The 16,909-nt window shown below is 60.4% G+C and overlaps 5 protein-coding genes across 5 annotated transcripts; all 5 read left to right on the forward strand.

Annotated features, from left to right (window-relative positions):
* Positions 1-1,039: 1,039 nt before the first annotated feature.
* Positions 1,040-1,903, forward strand: LBRM_09_0660 (surface antigen-like protein; the record flags this gene model as incomplete). The annotated part of the gene is made up of 1 exon (XM_001562631.1): positions 1,040-1,903. One exon carries the CDS (start codon positions 1,040-1,042, stop codon positions 1,901-1,903), a length of 864 nt encoding a protein of 287 aa, XP_001562681.1.
* A 2,060-nt stretch (positions 1,904-3,963) lies between these two features.
* Positions 3,964-7,428, forward strand: LBRM_09_0670 (putative ATP-dependent DNA helicase; the record flags this gene model as incomplete). The annotated part of the gene is made up of 1 exon (XM_001562632.1): positions 3,964-7,428. The coding sequence occupies one exon, from the start codon at positions 3,964-3,966 to the stop codon at positions 7,426-7,428; it is 3,465 nt and encodes a 1,154-aa protein (XP_001562682.1).
* Positions 7,429-8,300: 872 nt separating this feature from the next.
* Positions 8,301-9,323, forward strand: LBRM_09_0680 (putative serine peptidase family S51, peptidase E; the record flags this gene model as incomplete). Its single annotated transcript, XM_001562633.1, has 1 exon — positions 8,301-9,323. The coding sequence occupies one exon, from the start codon at positions 8,301-8,303 to the stop codon at positions 9,321-9,323; it is 1,023 nt and encodes a 340-aa protein (XP_001562683.1).
* Positions 9,324-10,771: 1,448 nt separating this feature from the next.
* Positions 10,772-12,913, forward strand: LBRM_09_0690 (conserved hypothetical protein; the record flags this gene model as incomplete). Its single annotated transcript, XM_003722909.1, has 1 exon — positions 10,772-12,913. One exon carries the CDS (start codon positions 10,772-10,774, stop codon positions 12,911-12,913), a length of 2,142 nt encoding a protein of 713 aa, XP_003722957.1.
* A 945-nt stretch (positions 12,914-13,858) lies between these two features.
* Positions 13,859-16,204, forward strand: LBRM_09_0700 (conserved hypothetical protein; the record flags this gene model as incomplete). Its single annotated transcript, XM_001562634.1, has 1 exon — positions 13,859-16,204. One exon carries the CDS (start codon positions 13,859-13,861, stop codon positions 16,202-16,204), a length of 2,346 nt encoding a protein of 781 aa, XP_001562684.1.
* Positions 16,205-16,909: the final 705 nt, after the last annotated feature.

Raw genomic sequence — 16,909 nt, forward strand, 5'->3', positions numbered from 1 at the left:
CCGCTGCCGTCATCGTGACAGCGCGTCGCAGCAAGGCAGAAGGGCTACAGGTGACGGGGATGGCGGCGCGCTGCGACGACGACGACGACGACGACGGGAGCGGTGGTGGGGGCAGCGAGGTGGAGGAGACGAGTAAGGCACCACCGTGGCTCGCCGTCTGGAAATTAGCGTGGCATCGCTGTGCGACACCGTCTCCCTGCGTTACCAACACATCCGGCACGGTTGCGGATACCGCCACTTTGGCAGGAGCAGAGGAGGGCCCAACTAGTGTGCCAGGGGCCACTACTGCCACGCTGGCACCAGTGTAGTGCCGCTCATTTGCCTTTTTCTGGTAGTTTGCTCTTCCTTCTCTTGTTGCCAGTGGACTTTTCTTCTTGTCTCTTCCCTCTCTCACTCTCTCCTTGTGTGCTTTGCCTGTGTTTAACTGTGTGTGTTTCTCTCCTCGCTCTATTCGCCCCCTCACCACCGCCCACCTCACTCCACCTGGTGCTCTTCCTCCTTCATTGTTTTTCGCATTATTCGTCCTTCAAGTCGCTCTTTCTCTCTTTCTCTCTCTCTCGGTCCACTAACGCACTCGTGTAGGGTGTTATATGCGCACTGATAAGCGCGCATATCACATTTTTAACTGGCCTATTATTATTATTCTTTGCTGCGGTAGTGGTGGCTTTGGTCAACGGAGATAACGTGTGCCCGCATCAGTCACTCGTCGTCGGCGCGCACGCGGACCTGCATACGTACGAGCACACGCATACGCCTCGATTCTCTCCCCACATCCCTCTCTCTATCCCTCTGTGTGGTGAACTCCTCACTTGTAGCCTTGCTCAGCTTTTTCTCTTTTTTCCCCTGCGAGACACAGACACACACGCAGAGGCTGTCCCTTACCACCCCCCTCCCCCCCCCCCACACCCACACCCCACCTCGCCTCTCTCAGCTGTCGCTACTTCATCGCTTTGTGTTTACCGTTACCTTGTGTGTTCTCGATTTCCTCTTTTTCTGGAAGCGGAAGGGGAGAAAAGCGCCAATCGAGTTGGTTGAAATCATGTACACGACCCAGCACTCTCGTTGTCTCAACATGGCAATGCTGATGGTGTTTGTCGTGTGCATCTTTCTCCTCGTCGGTGACGTGACGCGTGCGGCTCTCACCAGTGCACAAAACACCTCCACGCTTGCGTTTCTGCAGTCCTTTACGGTCTCGATGCCTGATCTGGCAGATGTGTGGACTGGGGATGAGTGGTGCACGTGGCCGTACATCAGCTGCAACTCTGACACGAGCACCACACTCGCCATCGACAGCGCTGGGTTTACTGGCAGCCTTCCAGAGCTGCAAGCGACGGTCAATGGCGCCAATGTCGCTCTCACCGAGATTGCAGTGACTAACATGAACATCACAGGCGGCTTCAAGGACACCTGGGGGGGCCTCACGCGGGTGCGGGTGCTCAACTTCACGAACACCAACCTGTTTGGCACCATTCCCATGCGCTGGAACGCGATGCGCTCCCTGGAGACGGTCATCCTGAAGAACTGCAGCGCGTGCGGCAGCCTGCCGCACTGGACGCTGCGGGGGCTGAAGAATATTGACGTGTCTCAAAACGTGCTGCGCGGTCCACTGCCGAATACGTGGGGCAACATCGCCGGCCTTCAGACCATTAGCCTCGTGGACAACCACTTCTGCGGTTGCAAACCGCCGTCTTGGGTGTCCCGAGCGCTCACCAATGCGCTCTTCCAGGCAATGGGCTCAGGGCCCTTCAACGTCAACTGCAGGTCTCCCACCAACTGTGCCTCCGAAGGCGCCAGGTGCTCCCTCGCCCCGCCGCAGTACCACGATGCCGCCGCCCCCCCACCATTTATGCTGTTGCCCGTGTTGACTCTGATCCTGGCGCTGATGGCCATCTATGCCGTCTAGACGAAGGCTCCGTGGCAACGACAGCACCAGCATTGGCACTCATTCACTACCCTCCTCTTTCCCCCACCCTTCGCACACGCCCTCATGACATGCTGCGTGCGGCAAGCCCTGGTCTAGGGGAGGCGAAGAAACGTGGTAGAGCGCAGTTCCGCCTCGCTCTTTTCGTTTTTTGTCTCTCAGTCGCTCCCTCCCCCAGCCTCACACTCCCTCACCTCGCGCTGCCACCAGCAGCTCCACCGCTTTGTGCTATCGATTTGGGGGGGGGGGGGGGTCGCACTCATTTTTGTTGTTTCTTTTCTCCCCCTCCCTCTCCCCTCTCCCCTCTCTCCATGCCACTCACTGGCACTTTTTTTAGAAGAACAAATGCGTGCGTATATACACACGTGTGCATAAACACGTCTGTGGTTGGCTCACACACACACACGCGCGCGTACCCTCTCTCCCTCTCCCTCTCCCCCTCGCATAATCAAAACAAACGTCTACGCAGACGCATGCGGGTGAAAATGTTCGAAAGAAAACGAACAGAAAAGAAAGTGCACCTATGAAGCGCTACAACCTTCTCTCTCTCTCACTCCCTCGCGTTGTTTCTCTTTTCAGAAGTGGAGCGCACAACCGCATGACTGTGTCCGCTTTGTTTCTTCTCCCGTTCTTCTCTTGAGCGCGCACCTCTCTCCGCATGTACCTACCGATGTCTGTCTCTCTATCGCTGATTTTTTTTCTTGATTTCGCCTCTCATTTCGATCTGTTCTCCCTCGCTTGGGTATGGCTTTCTTCTCCTCTGCTCTCTCTCTCTCTCTATCGATGCAGCTTTGCTCACTCTCCACTGTCACGTATCTCTTACGTGGCTTCGACTGTGCTTTTCGTCGTTTGAGTAAATGTGCACAGTATGGGTATGGCTGTGTCGTGAACAGTCCTCTCTTCTCAGGCACTGCTCTGGCTGTTCGCCCGCGCCTCGCTTTTCGTTGGTGTCCCCTGTTGCTCTTCCCCGTGCTAATCACTGACGTGTGTGTGTGTGTGGGTGGGGGGGGTGGGAGGGGGGGAGGGGGGTAACTACGTTGACGCTTGCACGCCTCTATCTTCCTCTTTCTCAGGATTTGCGCCCCAGATACCTATGTTCTCGCCGCCTTGGCTATCGTTCGTGTGTGTGTGTGTGTGTGTCATCCCCGCGTGCGCTTTTTTCGCCTTGCTTTCCCCATTTTTTACCCTCCCTTGTTTCGCTCATTCGCTCTGACCGTTCGCGTGTTGTGACTGTGGTGGGGTGGGGTGGGGTGGGGTGGGGGGGAGGCATTGTTTTATCGCGTTCCTCGTCCCGTCCAAAAATGCGCAGCGGCAAAACTTCACCGCTACGTGGGTAAATAGGGTGGGGCATGCAGCATCTCCATCCTCCACTTGTTGGCTCGTTTGGTATGCTTATTTACCACCACCACCACTATCGCACCCCCACCCACTACCACCACCACCACCAACACCAACACCCCTCCTCTCTTCTCTAAAGGCACACATTGATGTGGAGCAAACATGCTTTACGCCTTCGCATCAAAGCACCTACAGAGCCGCTTTCCCTCTCAGCCGCGTTCTTCGCTGCCCCATGGCCACACTCCTCGTGCCTTCGACTCCCCGGCCTGGAGGGGGAAAAAAGTGCCGCTCTTCCCCTCTGTGTGTGCCGCTGGCTACCTGTGTGCCCCATTCCTCGCCCCACACCCCTCACCCTTCGTGTAGCTTGCGCTAGGAGAGTAGAATGCGCATCGCCAACGACATCAGAGAGAAAGAGCTTCATAGATCGACAGGACTGCTATTCCCCCTCCACACACACACACACACACATACATGCACACACCTCTTCCCCTCCCTTGCCTTCTCCTTTATTCGTCCTTGTTCAGTGTCTTAGCTTACACGCATACACACACGCACATACACCCACACACACACACGCACTGCGGGCTCCGTCCATTCAGGCCACTACCGACATTGGCTCTGTTTTTCTCTTCTTTGTCGTCGTCTTTACACACACACCAGCCTAGAAGAGCGCGATAGAAGCCAAGTCGAGAGAGAAGACTGCGATGCAAGAAGTGCGCAATGTCCTCATCGCCACCAGTGAGGGCTCCTGTAGTGGGCGTGCCAGCAGCCCGCAACCCAGCTCCCACTCGCTGCAGGCCTCAGGGGTCACTCCGCCTCAGCGCGTCGGACACGCGCCGCGCACCTCCTTCACCTACACCTCTCGACCGCTGTCGCAGGGCGAAAGCACAGGCGGAGTGTCAACGGCCCCCTCGCTCAGTGCTGCTACTCCCCACCACTCCACTGCTGCCAGCGTGGCAGTAGTGGCCCCTGGCACACTAGTTGGGCCCTCCTCTGCTCCTGCCAAAGTGGCGGTATCCGCAACCGTGCCGGATGTGTTGGTAACGCAGGGAGACGGTGTCGCACAGCGATGCCACGCTAATTTCCAGACGGCGAGCCACGGTGGTGCCTTACTCGTCTCCTCCACCTCGCTGCCCCCACCACCGCTCCCGTCGTCGTCGTCGTCGTCGTCGCCGCCGCCGCCATCCCCGTCACCTGTAGCCCTTCTGCCTTGCTGCGACGCGCTGTCACGGATGGACGCGTCGCAAACACGCGCCGCCACGCACCCGGCGGACGCCGCACTCATACTGCAGGCCGGTGCTGGCAGCGGCAAAACCCAGACGATGGCGGCACGCATCGCCTACCTCCTCCAGAGTGGTGTCCCGGGACACGCCATCCTCGGCATCTGCTTCACGCGTCAAGCAGCGGAGACGCTTCGGGAGCGGGTGCGGTCTATCCTTCCTTCCACACTCGCCCGCCAGGCGCACGCCCTGAAGCTCAAGACGTTTCACGCCTTTGGCCTCGAATGCTTGCGCCGATTTTGTGTCCTCCAGCCCGATACGCACGTCCTCGATGCCCGCCAGCAGCACCAACTCGCCCGTCGTGTTGTCGACACGTACGCGCAACGTGAAAAGAGTAGCGAGGCCGTGGCGGACCTCGTCGACTATGTGAATCGAGTGAAGACGATGAAGACGCCGCCGATTCCTCAGTCGGACCCTGGCCTGCAGGATGCATACCTGTTCCCCTACTACCAAAAGGCCCTGCATGAGGAACACAACGCCGTAGACTTTGGGGACCTGCAGCAGATGTTCTACGAGCTGCTCCGACCCATCCCCGCTAGCGCACTGGCAGCCCCGCAGGGAAGCAGTGGGGAGCTCGAAGAGCAGCGGGCCTCCGAGGGCGAGCACCAGCCCCAGCAACAGGGAAAGTTGGTCCCATCTCATGTCTGTACCGCGCTTCGTGCCGAATACACGCACTTCGTCGTCGACGAGTTTCAGGACTTCAACGAGATCCAGGTGGAGCTGCTGGCGCTGCTGGCTGGCGATGCGTGTCGCGTCACCTGCGTGGGAGACCCGAATCAGTGCATCTACACGTGGCGTGGCGCTATGCCAAACGTCTTTGGGGTGTGGAAGAAGCGCTTTCCCCAGGCGGCAATGCTGACGCTGGCGATGAACTACCGCAGCGACGGCCCCATTGTTGAAGCAGCTAACCGCGTGGTGAAGGCAGCTCAACTGGCACACCACCATCGTGAGGAGCGTGCCGTGATGCTCGTGCAGTGTGCCAGTGAGGAGGATGAGCTGCAGGCGGTGCCACTGGTGATCGAGCACGTGCTACGCCGTCGCGATGCCCGTCTTGGCTACGGTGACATCGCCATTCTCTGTCGCTCTCGTCGCCGGGTGCAACTCTACTGCGATGTACTGCAATCACAGCGCATTCCGGTGCGGCAGCTGAAGGGAATGTCGGTGGACCATCTCGCAAGCATGCGCTCGTTGCTTGCCTTTCTGCGACTATGCGTGTCGCCGCACGGCCCGGAAGGCGACACGCATGTGCGCACGGTGCTGAGCACTGCCCCGCTGCATCGACTGCCGGCCGGGGCAGTCAAGAAGTTCCTCCTGTCGCTCGACTCGGTCTGTCAGGCACGCCGCTCAACGGAAGCGGCGCAGATACGCTCATGGCGCCACACCATTCACGCGGATGACGGAGGTGCACAGGGGCCGCGAAGTGAGGACTTGCGACTGGGCGCTGCGTGTGCCTCGGCGATCGGTGGTGGCTGCCCCGCTGTCACCACGCCTGGAGTCCATCCCGAGACGCACTCCTTCTTTGCCGTTTTGCAGGAACTCGTGTACCACAACTTCTCCCAGGAGGTGTTCCCCAAGCTGGAGGTATCCAAGAGGAACCAGAAGAACATCCGTAGCGTGGTACGCATCGTGGTGCACGCCAAGGAACTGCTCGCCCAGCCGTCTTGCGACGTCGAGCAAGTCCTTCGATATGTCCTGCGCGAAGGTGGCTACGAGGGTGACAGCATGGCAGCGGTAGCAGCTCGCACTGTCACCACCTCAGCAACCACGAGCGGGGTGAAACGAGCGCGTAACTCCGCCGATGATTGGGGTGATTACCGCTCTGCTGACGAGTCTTCCGGGCGAGCCAGCGCTTCGGCGTACCAGCCTCGCCTTGGCGCCCTTCTCATGGATCAGTGTGCCTCGCAGCACAATCAACAGCAGCAGCGCTACGGCCCTTCTTCCGCCTCCTGCAGCAGCGCCGGCCTCGGCGGTGTCAGCAACAGATGGGGTCGGCGACACCATGGCAGCCGGCGACCAGGTGCCGCATTCGGTGGTGACGGTGCCGTCGAGGAAGACGTTTTGCACCCCGAGGAGGAGGCGGCGGTGTGGCGGGAACAGCGTATGAACCTCTCCGAGTTGGTCCTGCACACGTACCGCTCCGTGCAGGAGGCGCTGGAGCGTGAGGTGGCACATGAGCTGGGAAGGGAAGGCGACAGTGGTGAAGGCAGAGGGGAGGAGGCGCCGTCGCTGTCCCTGGCAAGCAGCAACCACAGCAATAGTCGGCCGCAACCGTTTCCCAAGGCAGCCGGAACTGATGACTCCGTCAGCAACTTCAGTGCGGGGAGCACCGCCACGACTCGGACCGTCATGCAGGCCTTGCGCCCACCCGCCGTGGTGCTGCATCGCGTGCTGGACGAGTTCGTGTCGCTTGTATCTTCGGATGACTACGGTCCCATGCGGGAGGTCGGGAACGCGGATGACCCAGCAGGAGCTGCAGGGGTGGACACCACCGGTAACGGCAGTCGCCTTCCCCTCAGCACTTCGTCACACTGGATCGGACAAGTCACCGTTGGCACTGTGCACCGCGCGAAAGGCATGGAGTGGCCTGCGGTGCTGCTGCCTGGGTGCTGGATCGGCGAGTACCCCGTGCGGCCACGCGAAGAGGAAAAGCGCGTCTTCTACGTGGGCATGAGCCGCGCCATGAAGCACCTCCTGTGCTTCACCGCAGCCACGCGCGAGGGCGGAGCTGGCAGCAGCCAGGCGGCAAGCGGGGGAGACTTGCTCGCTCAGCACACACAAAGCGGAGCACTGGAGCCGACGCCGTACCTAGCCGCCGTGGGCGACAAGCTGGAGCGGGTCACCTACGTAGACCTCAAGAGGGCGTACCTGAAGGAACGGGGGTACCTGTGATGGACCAAGAGCCAGAGGTAACGTGTGGCGCTCGGACTGTAGCGAGAGAGGCCATTCTTGTTCTTTTCCTTGGAAGGGAGTGAGTGGCTGGCGGGGCACACGTTCAGCGCCAGACGCATTGTATCTGGAGTCCCGCACTGCGCCGACGCTCTCTCGTGTTCGTTCGTTCGGTCGTCCACAGTGTCGGATACGACTGTGAATGGATGCGCTTTTAGGCGCTCGTTTCTCTGTTGCTCCGCATTTATTTCCCATTCCCCGTCTACGTTGCACGCAGCGAGGTTGGCGTGACGCGAGGCACTCGAGCTGGTTCATCGTACTCCGCCATTCTTTTCCGCCTCCGTCATCGCTTTTTCTCGTCTGTGTGTGGGAGTTTGTTGGCCTCTCCACCTCGTCACCCTTCTCCCCAAAACCTGTCATGAGATCATCTCCAGTGCGCGCCTCTTTACGCTTCCGCACCTCGCCACACCACCTTCCCCTATAAACCTCTCCTCTCTCTCTCGCTTCTCAGCAGGACCACTACCACCACCCAGCAACACAGAGCCAGCTGTACTCGTATTCCTCTTCACGGCTGCCACTCACCACATCTTTTGCTCTCTTCCTGTCTGCCTCTCTCTCTGTGTGTGTGTAGCAAGGCTAACGCGACGGCACCCGTCTCCTTCGCCGATCACACACGCAAGCATACACTCGGCGTAGAGCTTGAGCAAGAGAGAGGGGAGGCACAGAGAGACAGCGGCCGCATCATCGCCCCCCCCCCCTCTCTGTGTGTGTGTATTATGTGCTTGTGTTGTTGAACACGGACACCTACAGAAGGCACCCCACCACCACCGTCACGCACGCCCCTAAAGTGCCCTCCCCCACTCCCCCGACCTGCCATGTTGACCAGAGAAGAAGAAGAGATGTGCATGCAGCACATGAACTCCATTCGCGCCTGCTTGGCCGGCTCCGGCTACGGCGCCTTCAGAGAGCCAGCCACGATCGACCACCTCATCTCGCTCGTGGCGACACCCAAGACTGGCGTGGTGAGTGTCGCCTACGTTGGTACCGCCACCTACGACCTCGCAGAGGGCCAGGCGGAGCAGACGTCCCTTCTACTGCAACGTGGCTGCACGGTGCGGCCGATCCAAGTCGCTGACCCTGCCGTGAAGTCGGTTAATGACGACGATAGGCACTTTATCAAAGCCACTGCCGACATCGTACTCGTTTCGGGCGGGAACACACTCTACGCGGTGCGGCGGTGGGAAGAGACGGGGCTTGCGCAGCTGCTGAAAGACGCTGCGGCGCGCCAGGTCGTGCTGGCCGGCGGCAGTGCCGGTGCGATCTGCTGGTTCACCTCAGGGCACAGTGACTCCGCGGACCCGGCAACGTACCTGCAGGCGTCATTGAAGATGGCGACGCTGAAAGCGGGCCTGGTCCCACAGGATCAGATTACCAAAATGGAGGCAGAACTCGCAGAGCTCAGCACCTCCTGGTCCTACATCCGTGTCCATGGCCTTAACATTCTGGCGGGTCTGCTGTGTCCCCACTTTGACGTAACTCAAGGCAATGGTGTGCGACGTGAAGAAGACTTTACCGAGATGCTGAAGCGGCACCCAACCGAGCGGGGCATTGGCCTGGATCACTGGGCCCTGCTCATTCTGAAGGGCGATGGCGCATACGAAAGCGTTGCGCTGCCGGGCAAGAGCCGCGTCCCAACCTCCGGTGATGCCTCGTCCACGGCAGCGGTGCCGGGAGTTTTTATCCTCGACGTGGTGGACGGTGCTGTCCAGCGACGCCGCATGCCTACAACGGGGCTGCTGTCGGACCTCCTGCGGGTGCCGACGGGGCCGGTGGTGTCGGACCCGTTTGAGCGTTTCCACGCGATGGAAAATCCGACGGCGTCGTCCGGGTCGCTATAATGCAGCGTTAATCGTTGCGCGCGCGCACGTGTGTGTGTGTTGCACGCGTCAGCTCTGGGCTACACTCTCTCCGCCTTGCAGCTGCCGCCCTGTTGGCGGTGGCCATTTGAGTGAAGCGTATGCACCCGAGCGGCCGCCCCGAGAGAGAGAGAGACGCACAGCAAGCGATGCACGGCACTGGGCATCAGAGGCCCCGACACACATACATCCGCGCACCGCCCCTCTTGAAGGCACATCGCCTTCGTTGTCCCTCTCTCGCCCTCTCTAAGACGTCTAAGAGGCCTTCATTTCGCTCCTTTTTCTCTCTTCGGCCCCACCCACCCACAGGAAGAGAGGGAGCGAGACGCACCGAATGCCACAGAGGCACGGCAGGCTTGCTTGCTTACTGGGACATGCATATGTGTGTCTTCATGCGCGGGTTTTCAACAAACAAGGCTGGCTCACCCCTTCCCCACCGGCATCCCCGCATGCAGAGGGTAAAATGACAACAGCGCAAACAAAAGAGGCAAAATCGACAAACGCCATCTTGACGACTTGGAGAAGAAAACAAAGCTCTCCTCAGACACGCCGTCGAGCAAGTGGCGCAATCTGCGTTGGAACTTCGTCGTGGTGTCTTTTTCTCTGCCGCCTAGTCCTCCTACCATCCTCCACTTCTTTCCGGATACTCCGTACACACAGCCATAGAAGCGCCCATCCTACAGATGCCACAGAATCGGACGACCATGCCGGACGAGCACTCCTCGGCTGCTTTGGAGGAGTCACAAGCGCACGTAGAGATGGAGACTGGCACCACCGGCGCCGGTGCTGACCCATACGCTTGTGACTCCGCGGCGGTGCTGACGCTGCGCCAGCGGCGAGCAAAGGCCGATGATGCGTCAGTTGCACAACGCAGCACCGTCGCTTCAACAATTCCAGTGGCACCAGCGCCAGTGAACACTTCTGCAAGCCCAGTAGCTGATCCTTCTTTACACCCTACGGTCCTGTTGAGTCCGTCCTGCGTCGTTATCTCAGGTTTTGGTCTCATCGGCGCCTTTTTCCTCTCGACTCTGATAAGCTTCCTACTGGTGCAGCTGTACGTCGTGGACGGGGCTGATGTGGGGAGGACCTTGGTTCGTCTGGAGATGGCAGGCAAGGGCCGCGAATGGTTTCCTATGTGGATGTCAAACTTCATTATCAGTGCTCTGACAGCGAGGAGGGTCACTGACGAAGACGATGCTGGCGGAGGTGGCAGCTTTGGCGAGCACTTCGATCAGCGCCGTGGTCTCGCTCCGCCGCAGCTGATAAGGTCAAAACGTGCCCCGCCACTGGTGCCAGAAGGGGCCACGTCTGGCTCAGGCTCGGCTGTCGCTGAGAACACGTCGATTTCCGCAACACAAACATCGCCATCAACACGCCTCCGCTGCTACACCCTTGAGGACTACAGTGCGACCTTTTTGCATCCGCGCCGCATGTCAACGCCGCCGCCTCTGTTCAGCTGCGGCACACGCGTGGTCGATCTGCGGTCAGAAGGGCGGCCTGAAGTGCGCGCGGCGTGCCAGGCAGGCCTCGGCGTGGCGTGGCGCCGCACCGGCTCGGCGGATTCGAACCGCGAGAGTGACAGTCTATTCCCCACTCTGCGGGTGGTTCTCACACCGCGCGAAGTGCGATGGCACTCGGATGTTCAGCCAGTCAATGTGGTCTCTCAGCGCATTCCACTGAGCCGCGTGAACGATGACTACTGCGACTGCCTAGACGGCACAGACGAGTTGCTGACAAATGCCTGCTCCATGTCTGGCCCCCTCACCCCGGCAGCTGGCACGCGCTGGAAGTCGTACCTCATCTCGAATCAGCAGCTGCGTCTGTGGGAAGCCGACGACGTGATTGCGCAGGAAGACGCCGAGGCACGCGGCTACCCGCTGCAGCGGCGGAAGCACGGCGACGTTGGTGACCGTCTCTACGTCTCCACCGGCCCGGTGCTTCCCTTTGTGTGCACCTGTGGTACGGTGACCCAGCTGCTAGCGCCGTCGCTCGTCGGTGACGGCATTGTGGACTGCTGTGCGGCAGAGGATGAAGTTGTCCTTCAGGGCACCCCGTACGACGGCGCTTCGCCGCACCGACTCAGTGGAGATCCGGCCATAGTGGAGGCGAATGATCGCGCATTGGAAGCAGCGCGTGCAGCTATGTTGGTGCTGTGGAAACAGCGCAGAGTCAGTGCGTCACAGTACAAAATCGCCACGCCGTCCCCGTATGCGGACAGGCTGTACCCGCACCACACCTCTGCCCGGGCGATGCTGGTGGACAAGGGGTACTACTCCCTCTACACGTCGCTCGAAGTGCAGCAAGAGAAGCAGGCGGCAGCGGCCGTGCTCGAGGGCATCTACGCGCATGGCCACCAGATCCAGCGCGATCGCGTGGAGAGAGGCTGGGACCAACTGGGTCGTCACCTTGTCGACAACCGCACGCAGTTGCAGCTGCAGCTCTCGAACGTCACCCGTGAGTTGGAGTCGCTAGAGGAGTACGTGCGCTACCGCATGGGCGAGGCTCGCACTAACGATCCACTTGCAGCCGGGGTGCCGATGCACCACCTACAACATCACGCGCGCCTCATGCACATGCACGACGTTCTCACCTCGGAGGTTCAGCACATATCCCTCACCACCCTGCATCGCGCCTACGGAGACCACTACGAGTACTACCCGCTGGCCCGGCGCATTATGCACCTGGAAGCCAGCCATCTCGTGGACCCAAGCACCTCGACTACCTTGGACCCCGCTACGGCACTGCAGCGGGAAGCGCGGATCATCACACCTACGGAGGTGGAGAGGAGGAACACTGCGGCCTACGCGGCACAACAGCCACCGCCGCCTCTCCATGTCGACAACATCTCCGTGAGTGATTACGGTCTGGAGGTGATGCACCAGGTCTTCGTCGCACAGCGCTTTGACAGCCGCGAGGCACCGCTCGTAGCACAGCGACTTGGCCTCCTGCCGAGCCACGACATCTCCGCCTACACGCCGGATATCTTCAACCGCACAACAAGCCCCTTCCAGCGAGCCCCGGTGATCCCGATAGGCTCCTGGCAACCCTATCAAAGCCATCGTAACAGCCGGGTTATGGTGATCGCGGACCCGGCAGGGGATGTACACCTGGCCCGCCGCGCGTGCGTTACACCGGCCTCAACGTTGTTCCGCGGTGGTGGCCGCCTGCAGTGGCCCACGCGGTACCCCGAGGCCCCGCACGCAGTGAGCGTCGCCGACGCGGAGGAGGTGAAAAAGACGCCCAAAGACAAGCTCAAGGCGGCCTCGGCTGGTGAGACAGCGAAGGTCTCGCAGCGGTACATCCCTCACCATACCAATACGCCCTCGGTCTTCGCGGTGGACGTGTACACTGGTGGTATCCACTGCGAACCTGATAGACTGCAGGGCCCTGGTCGGACCTTGCAAATTCATGTCGCGTATCTCTGCGACCCCGAAGACGGGATTCTCCACTGGGCAAAGAACGGCAAGTGCTTGCAGGAGGTGGTGATCGGCACGCCGAGTGCGTGTACAGCCTGGGCTTGGAAGGTAGCGACGAACCGGCTGAAGGAAGTGGGGAAGGCTGCCAAGGTCTGAGAAGGGATGGATGACCCGCGGCGTGCTCACCTCCTCTTCTCGGGCGCTCGCGCGCCTCGACCAACCACCCTCCCTCTCCCCACGCACGCACGCTAACGCTTGAGCATATGTACATGTGCGCCTCTCAAGTGATTGAGTCGGCGTTCTTTTCTCGACTGTGTACCGCAGTGCTCAGGGAGAAGCCCCTTGTGCGAGCCGACCAGCCTGGCTCTCCTACCTCCATCCCCAACATGTGCATCGGTGTCACTCCTATATTTTTTTTTAATCTTTGGTGGAATCGCTCTTCTCATCCCCTGCTGCTGCCCGGTCACCTGTCCTGTGCGTCGTATCCGGGCTCGCAGCCTGCCCTCGAGTCTACGGCCATGCGGACTCTCGGTGTTGGCGGAGGTGTCTGAGCTGGACGGTGTGCCAGCGACACGCGCAGCCATCATCACGTGTGTGCCGACTCACCACCAACCGTGTCGACGATTCACTACGTATGTGGACCCCACCCAACGGCCATAACCGCCCTTTTCTCCGTTTTGCAGTGATGTACCCGCGCAACCCCCGGGCCTGGCCTGCGCGGGTACGCAGAGTGGCATATGGCAGTGGGGCTGAGCGACCCCCGGACGGTGCTGGGCTGGACTCCCGCTCCTTGACGAATGGCCGTAGCGAAACAACGGCGTAGGACGGGGCGGGGGGTGGGGGTGATGTGCATGTGCATTAGTTGGTGTGCTCTCGTGGTAGAATGGTGATACGTTGGCGACAAAACAAGGAAAAGCCTCTCTTCGTCTCCCAGCCTGCGTCCGTCGCCGGAGGTCGACGTGCACAGGCAGTTTTGTGTGTGCGAATATCTTCATTGGAACACCATCGACGACTCATTTGCCTCTTCTCCTCCTCTCTCTTCTCTGCGCGGGCAGAAGCAACTCTCTACAGGGAAGTCCACAAGCGAGCACGCCACGCTTGATGCCCGATCAGTACGACCAGCTGACACGACTCTGCACACCTACACGGGCACATAATTACCCCCTCCCCATCATGCCACGGGCATCCTTCTCCCGCGCGCCGGTGGGGCTGGACGGCCCACCTGCGAGTGCGTCGGTGGCTATAACAGGAGCGGCAACTGCAAATCCCGCGTCGTCAATGGCCCGGTCGCCGACCACCACCACGCCCGGAACGCTTGCCTCGTCCTCACACCTGCTGCTGCGCCGCAACGTGAATGATCTTTACTCCTTCGCATCCCGTCCACAGCTCTCGCGCCAACATCACCGCCAGCTTACCAGCCGCAACACCGCCGTCGACTCGGGCAGCGCTGCAAGTACCCACTCTCCTATGTGGAAATCCAGGCACCGCACCTTCGCTGGCGGCGGTGGCATCGTCGGTCACACCGCGCTAATGTCTTCCGATGATAAGAAGCGCGATGACAGCGATAGAGTAGCCAAGCTTGCGCAGCGGCAGCAGCAGACACAGCAGTCAGACGGTAACCTTGCTTCAACCGAGAAAACGTCAACAATGCTCCGACGCAGGGTGCAGTACAGCCAAGCCAAGCCGCGTCCCATCCCCAGTAGCCTACGCACAGGCAGCGATGCCATCACTGTCGCAGCCGCTGTTGACGCTTTCTACACGGCCCCCTTCCTGCAGCTTGCCTGCCGTGAGGCGCTCGAACGCGAAATTGCGGCGCGGCTGCGTTTGAGCGTGCAGAAGATGTCGTCAAAGCTGCACACGATGCGAATGGAAGGATTGAAGGAGGCGACGGCTCAACTCTTGCAGTGGACGACGCAGGCCTCGATCGAGTCAGCTGAGCGACAGCAAGAACAGCAGCTGCAGCAGACCAAGTCGGATACGCGCTACGCCGACAGCGCAGCTGCAGCCGCCCCACTTGGTCGATCCAGCATGGTGCTCCCGCCCTACGATGCAGTGCGCGTCGAGGTGTTGGGCGGGTCATCGCCAACCGTCGTCCATGGGGACTACCACCAGCAGTCTCCCTCCTTCCCTGAGTCGCCGCAGCGACGCAGCAGCGAGGCGGCGATCGCCCGCTGTGCTAATGCGCTACGCAGCCCCTCCTGGGACGTTGTGCAGCACGCGCTGGAAGGGGTGGACTACACGAGCTCAATTTTTAACACAATCCTTGTACCTCGGCTGGAGGTGCGCAACGCCATGAGCACTGGCGTCCCCATCAGCATCCAGCTGCCGAGTGACATGGCGCTGCAGTGGACTACGCTTCCGACAACCTCGCGAAGTCTTGTGGGGGCAGCGGCTGGTACGGCACCTCAAGGGACACCGCCATCGCAGCAGAACAAACTACTGCAAGCGGCGACGGCTGTCACCTATGAAGAGCAGGAGCTGGCCCTCCGCTACATCCAGGGTACGTGTCTGATGCTCTACCACCAGCGGCGTTGCTGCTCTGACGGGTGCCTGTTGTACTACGCGACGGAGGTGTTCCAGTGCATGCGCAGCCACATTGACGCCCTCTTCACCTCTCAGCGGCGGGAGCTGGAGGAGCAGGAAGGCGAGGAGCAAACCCATCAGCGTGGGAAAAGAAATCTCGGCATAAACAACAACAGTGGCAGTGGCAGTGGCGGCGGCGGCAGTGTGGGTGGTACACGCCTGTCCGGCACCTCGGCCGCTACAACAGCAGCAGCCCTCACAGCAACGTTGCGAGAGTCGGGTCGCTCACAGGTTTCTGTCAACCCATCGCTTGTCCGCGTCGTTGTGGCACTCGTGGATGCCGTGGAGGCCGCTTGTCACTACAGTCCGTCGAGCCTGCGCCGTCTTGTGCAGACCGGCGGCGTGACGGCAATGCTGAACCTGGCGTACTGCCCATTTATGCCCACCCCTATCCGTGCCGCGGTGCTAAACACGATTAGCGTACTCCTGCAGCAAGTGACGCCGCTCCGTCGGTATGTGGCAGCCTCGAGTAAGGCACAGGAAACTAGCGACTCCGGCGGCCTCGGCAGAGCTGCCATGCAGGACGCTGACCCCCTGCTGCAGCGCATGCTAGAGAACGCGGTGCACGACAACCCGCTTGGCCGGGATGGGCAGCAGATACCGTACTCCACCGACTTTGGCAGCGCCTCCAAGTTTGACTCAGCGGTGAGAAATTGGTTCTTCGCGAATGGGCTTGGCAACGTTATCGCGTCCGTGGCACAGCTGCAAGACCTGCGCAACACCTTCCAGCCCACCTCCTTTGTCGTACCGCAGGGAGCGGACGCCGCCTCCGCCGTGACGCACGCCAACATGCTGCGTGAAGGCGAGCTGCACCGCAAGCGGATTGGGTGGCTGCTCGAGTGCATGGACGGACGAGTGCTGTGATGACCTTCACATTGCAAGTCATTGCACAAATTCGCGCGCACGCGCGTGTGTGCATGCATTCACCGTTACTGCTTGGCTGCTATCGCTTCTCCCCGTACAGTAAACGCTCGTTACGCTCTCTCTCTCTCCCTCTCCCTCTCGCTCGCTCGCTTCACTTAAACTCCGCCTCTCTGTGCGCGTTTCCTCCTCAGAGTCTCTCCGACTATCCGTGAAGCGAACTAAAACGAATGACACTGGGGCGCTGCGCATCGCATACGTGCCCCACTGTCTCCTCCTCAACGGCGTACCCCCCTATCTTTATCAATCTATACGTCTCCCCCCTCGCTCATCGCCTGCCCCTTCCTGTGGGTGCTCCGATACGCAGGTCAACGCTCGTGCGTGAATCGCACACACTCTCTGTGAACACCATTCTCCCTCTACTCGCACATGTCTCACTCTTTTCTCCTGTCTCTGCCCGTTTCATCTTCCTTGTATGGCCCTTTGCCTCTTGGTATTCGGGGGGTGAGGGGGGTTGATCCCACAATAAACGCGCCCAACCCTCACCATTACACGGTGACCATTGCTGCGACCACCAAACTCACTTTCTCCGCCCCCCCCCCGCCATCCTTTCTCAGCAGCCTTGACACAGTGCGCACTTTCTTCTGCTTCTCTCTCCCCAGCTGCTCTCCTCTGTGGACGCGGTCGGCCTCCCTCTCTCCCTCTCTC

Source organism: Leishmania braziliensis, chromosome 9, assembly GCF_000002845.2.
Source record: "Leishmania braziliensis MHOM/BR/75/M2904 complete genome, chromosome 9".
NCBI classification, from domain to species: domain Eukaryota; phylum Euglenozoa; class Kinetoplastea; order Trypanosomatida; family Trypanosomatidae; genus Leishmania; species Leishmania braziliensis.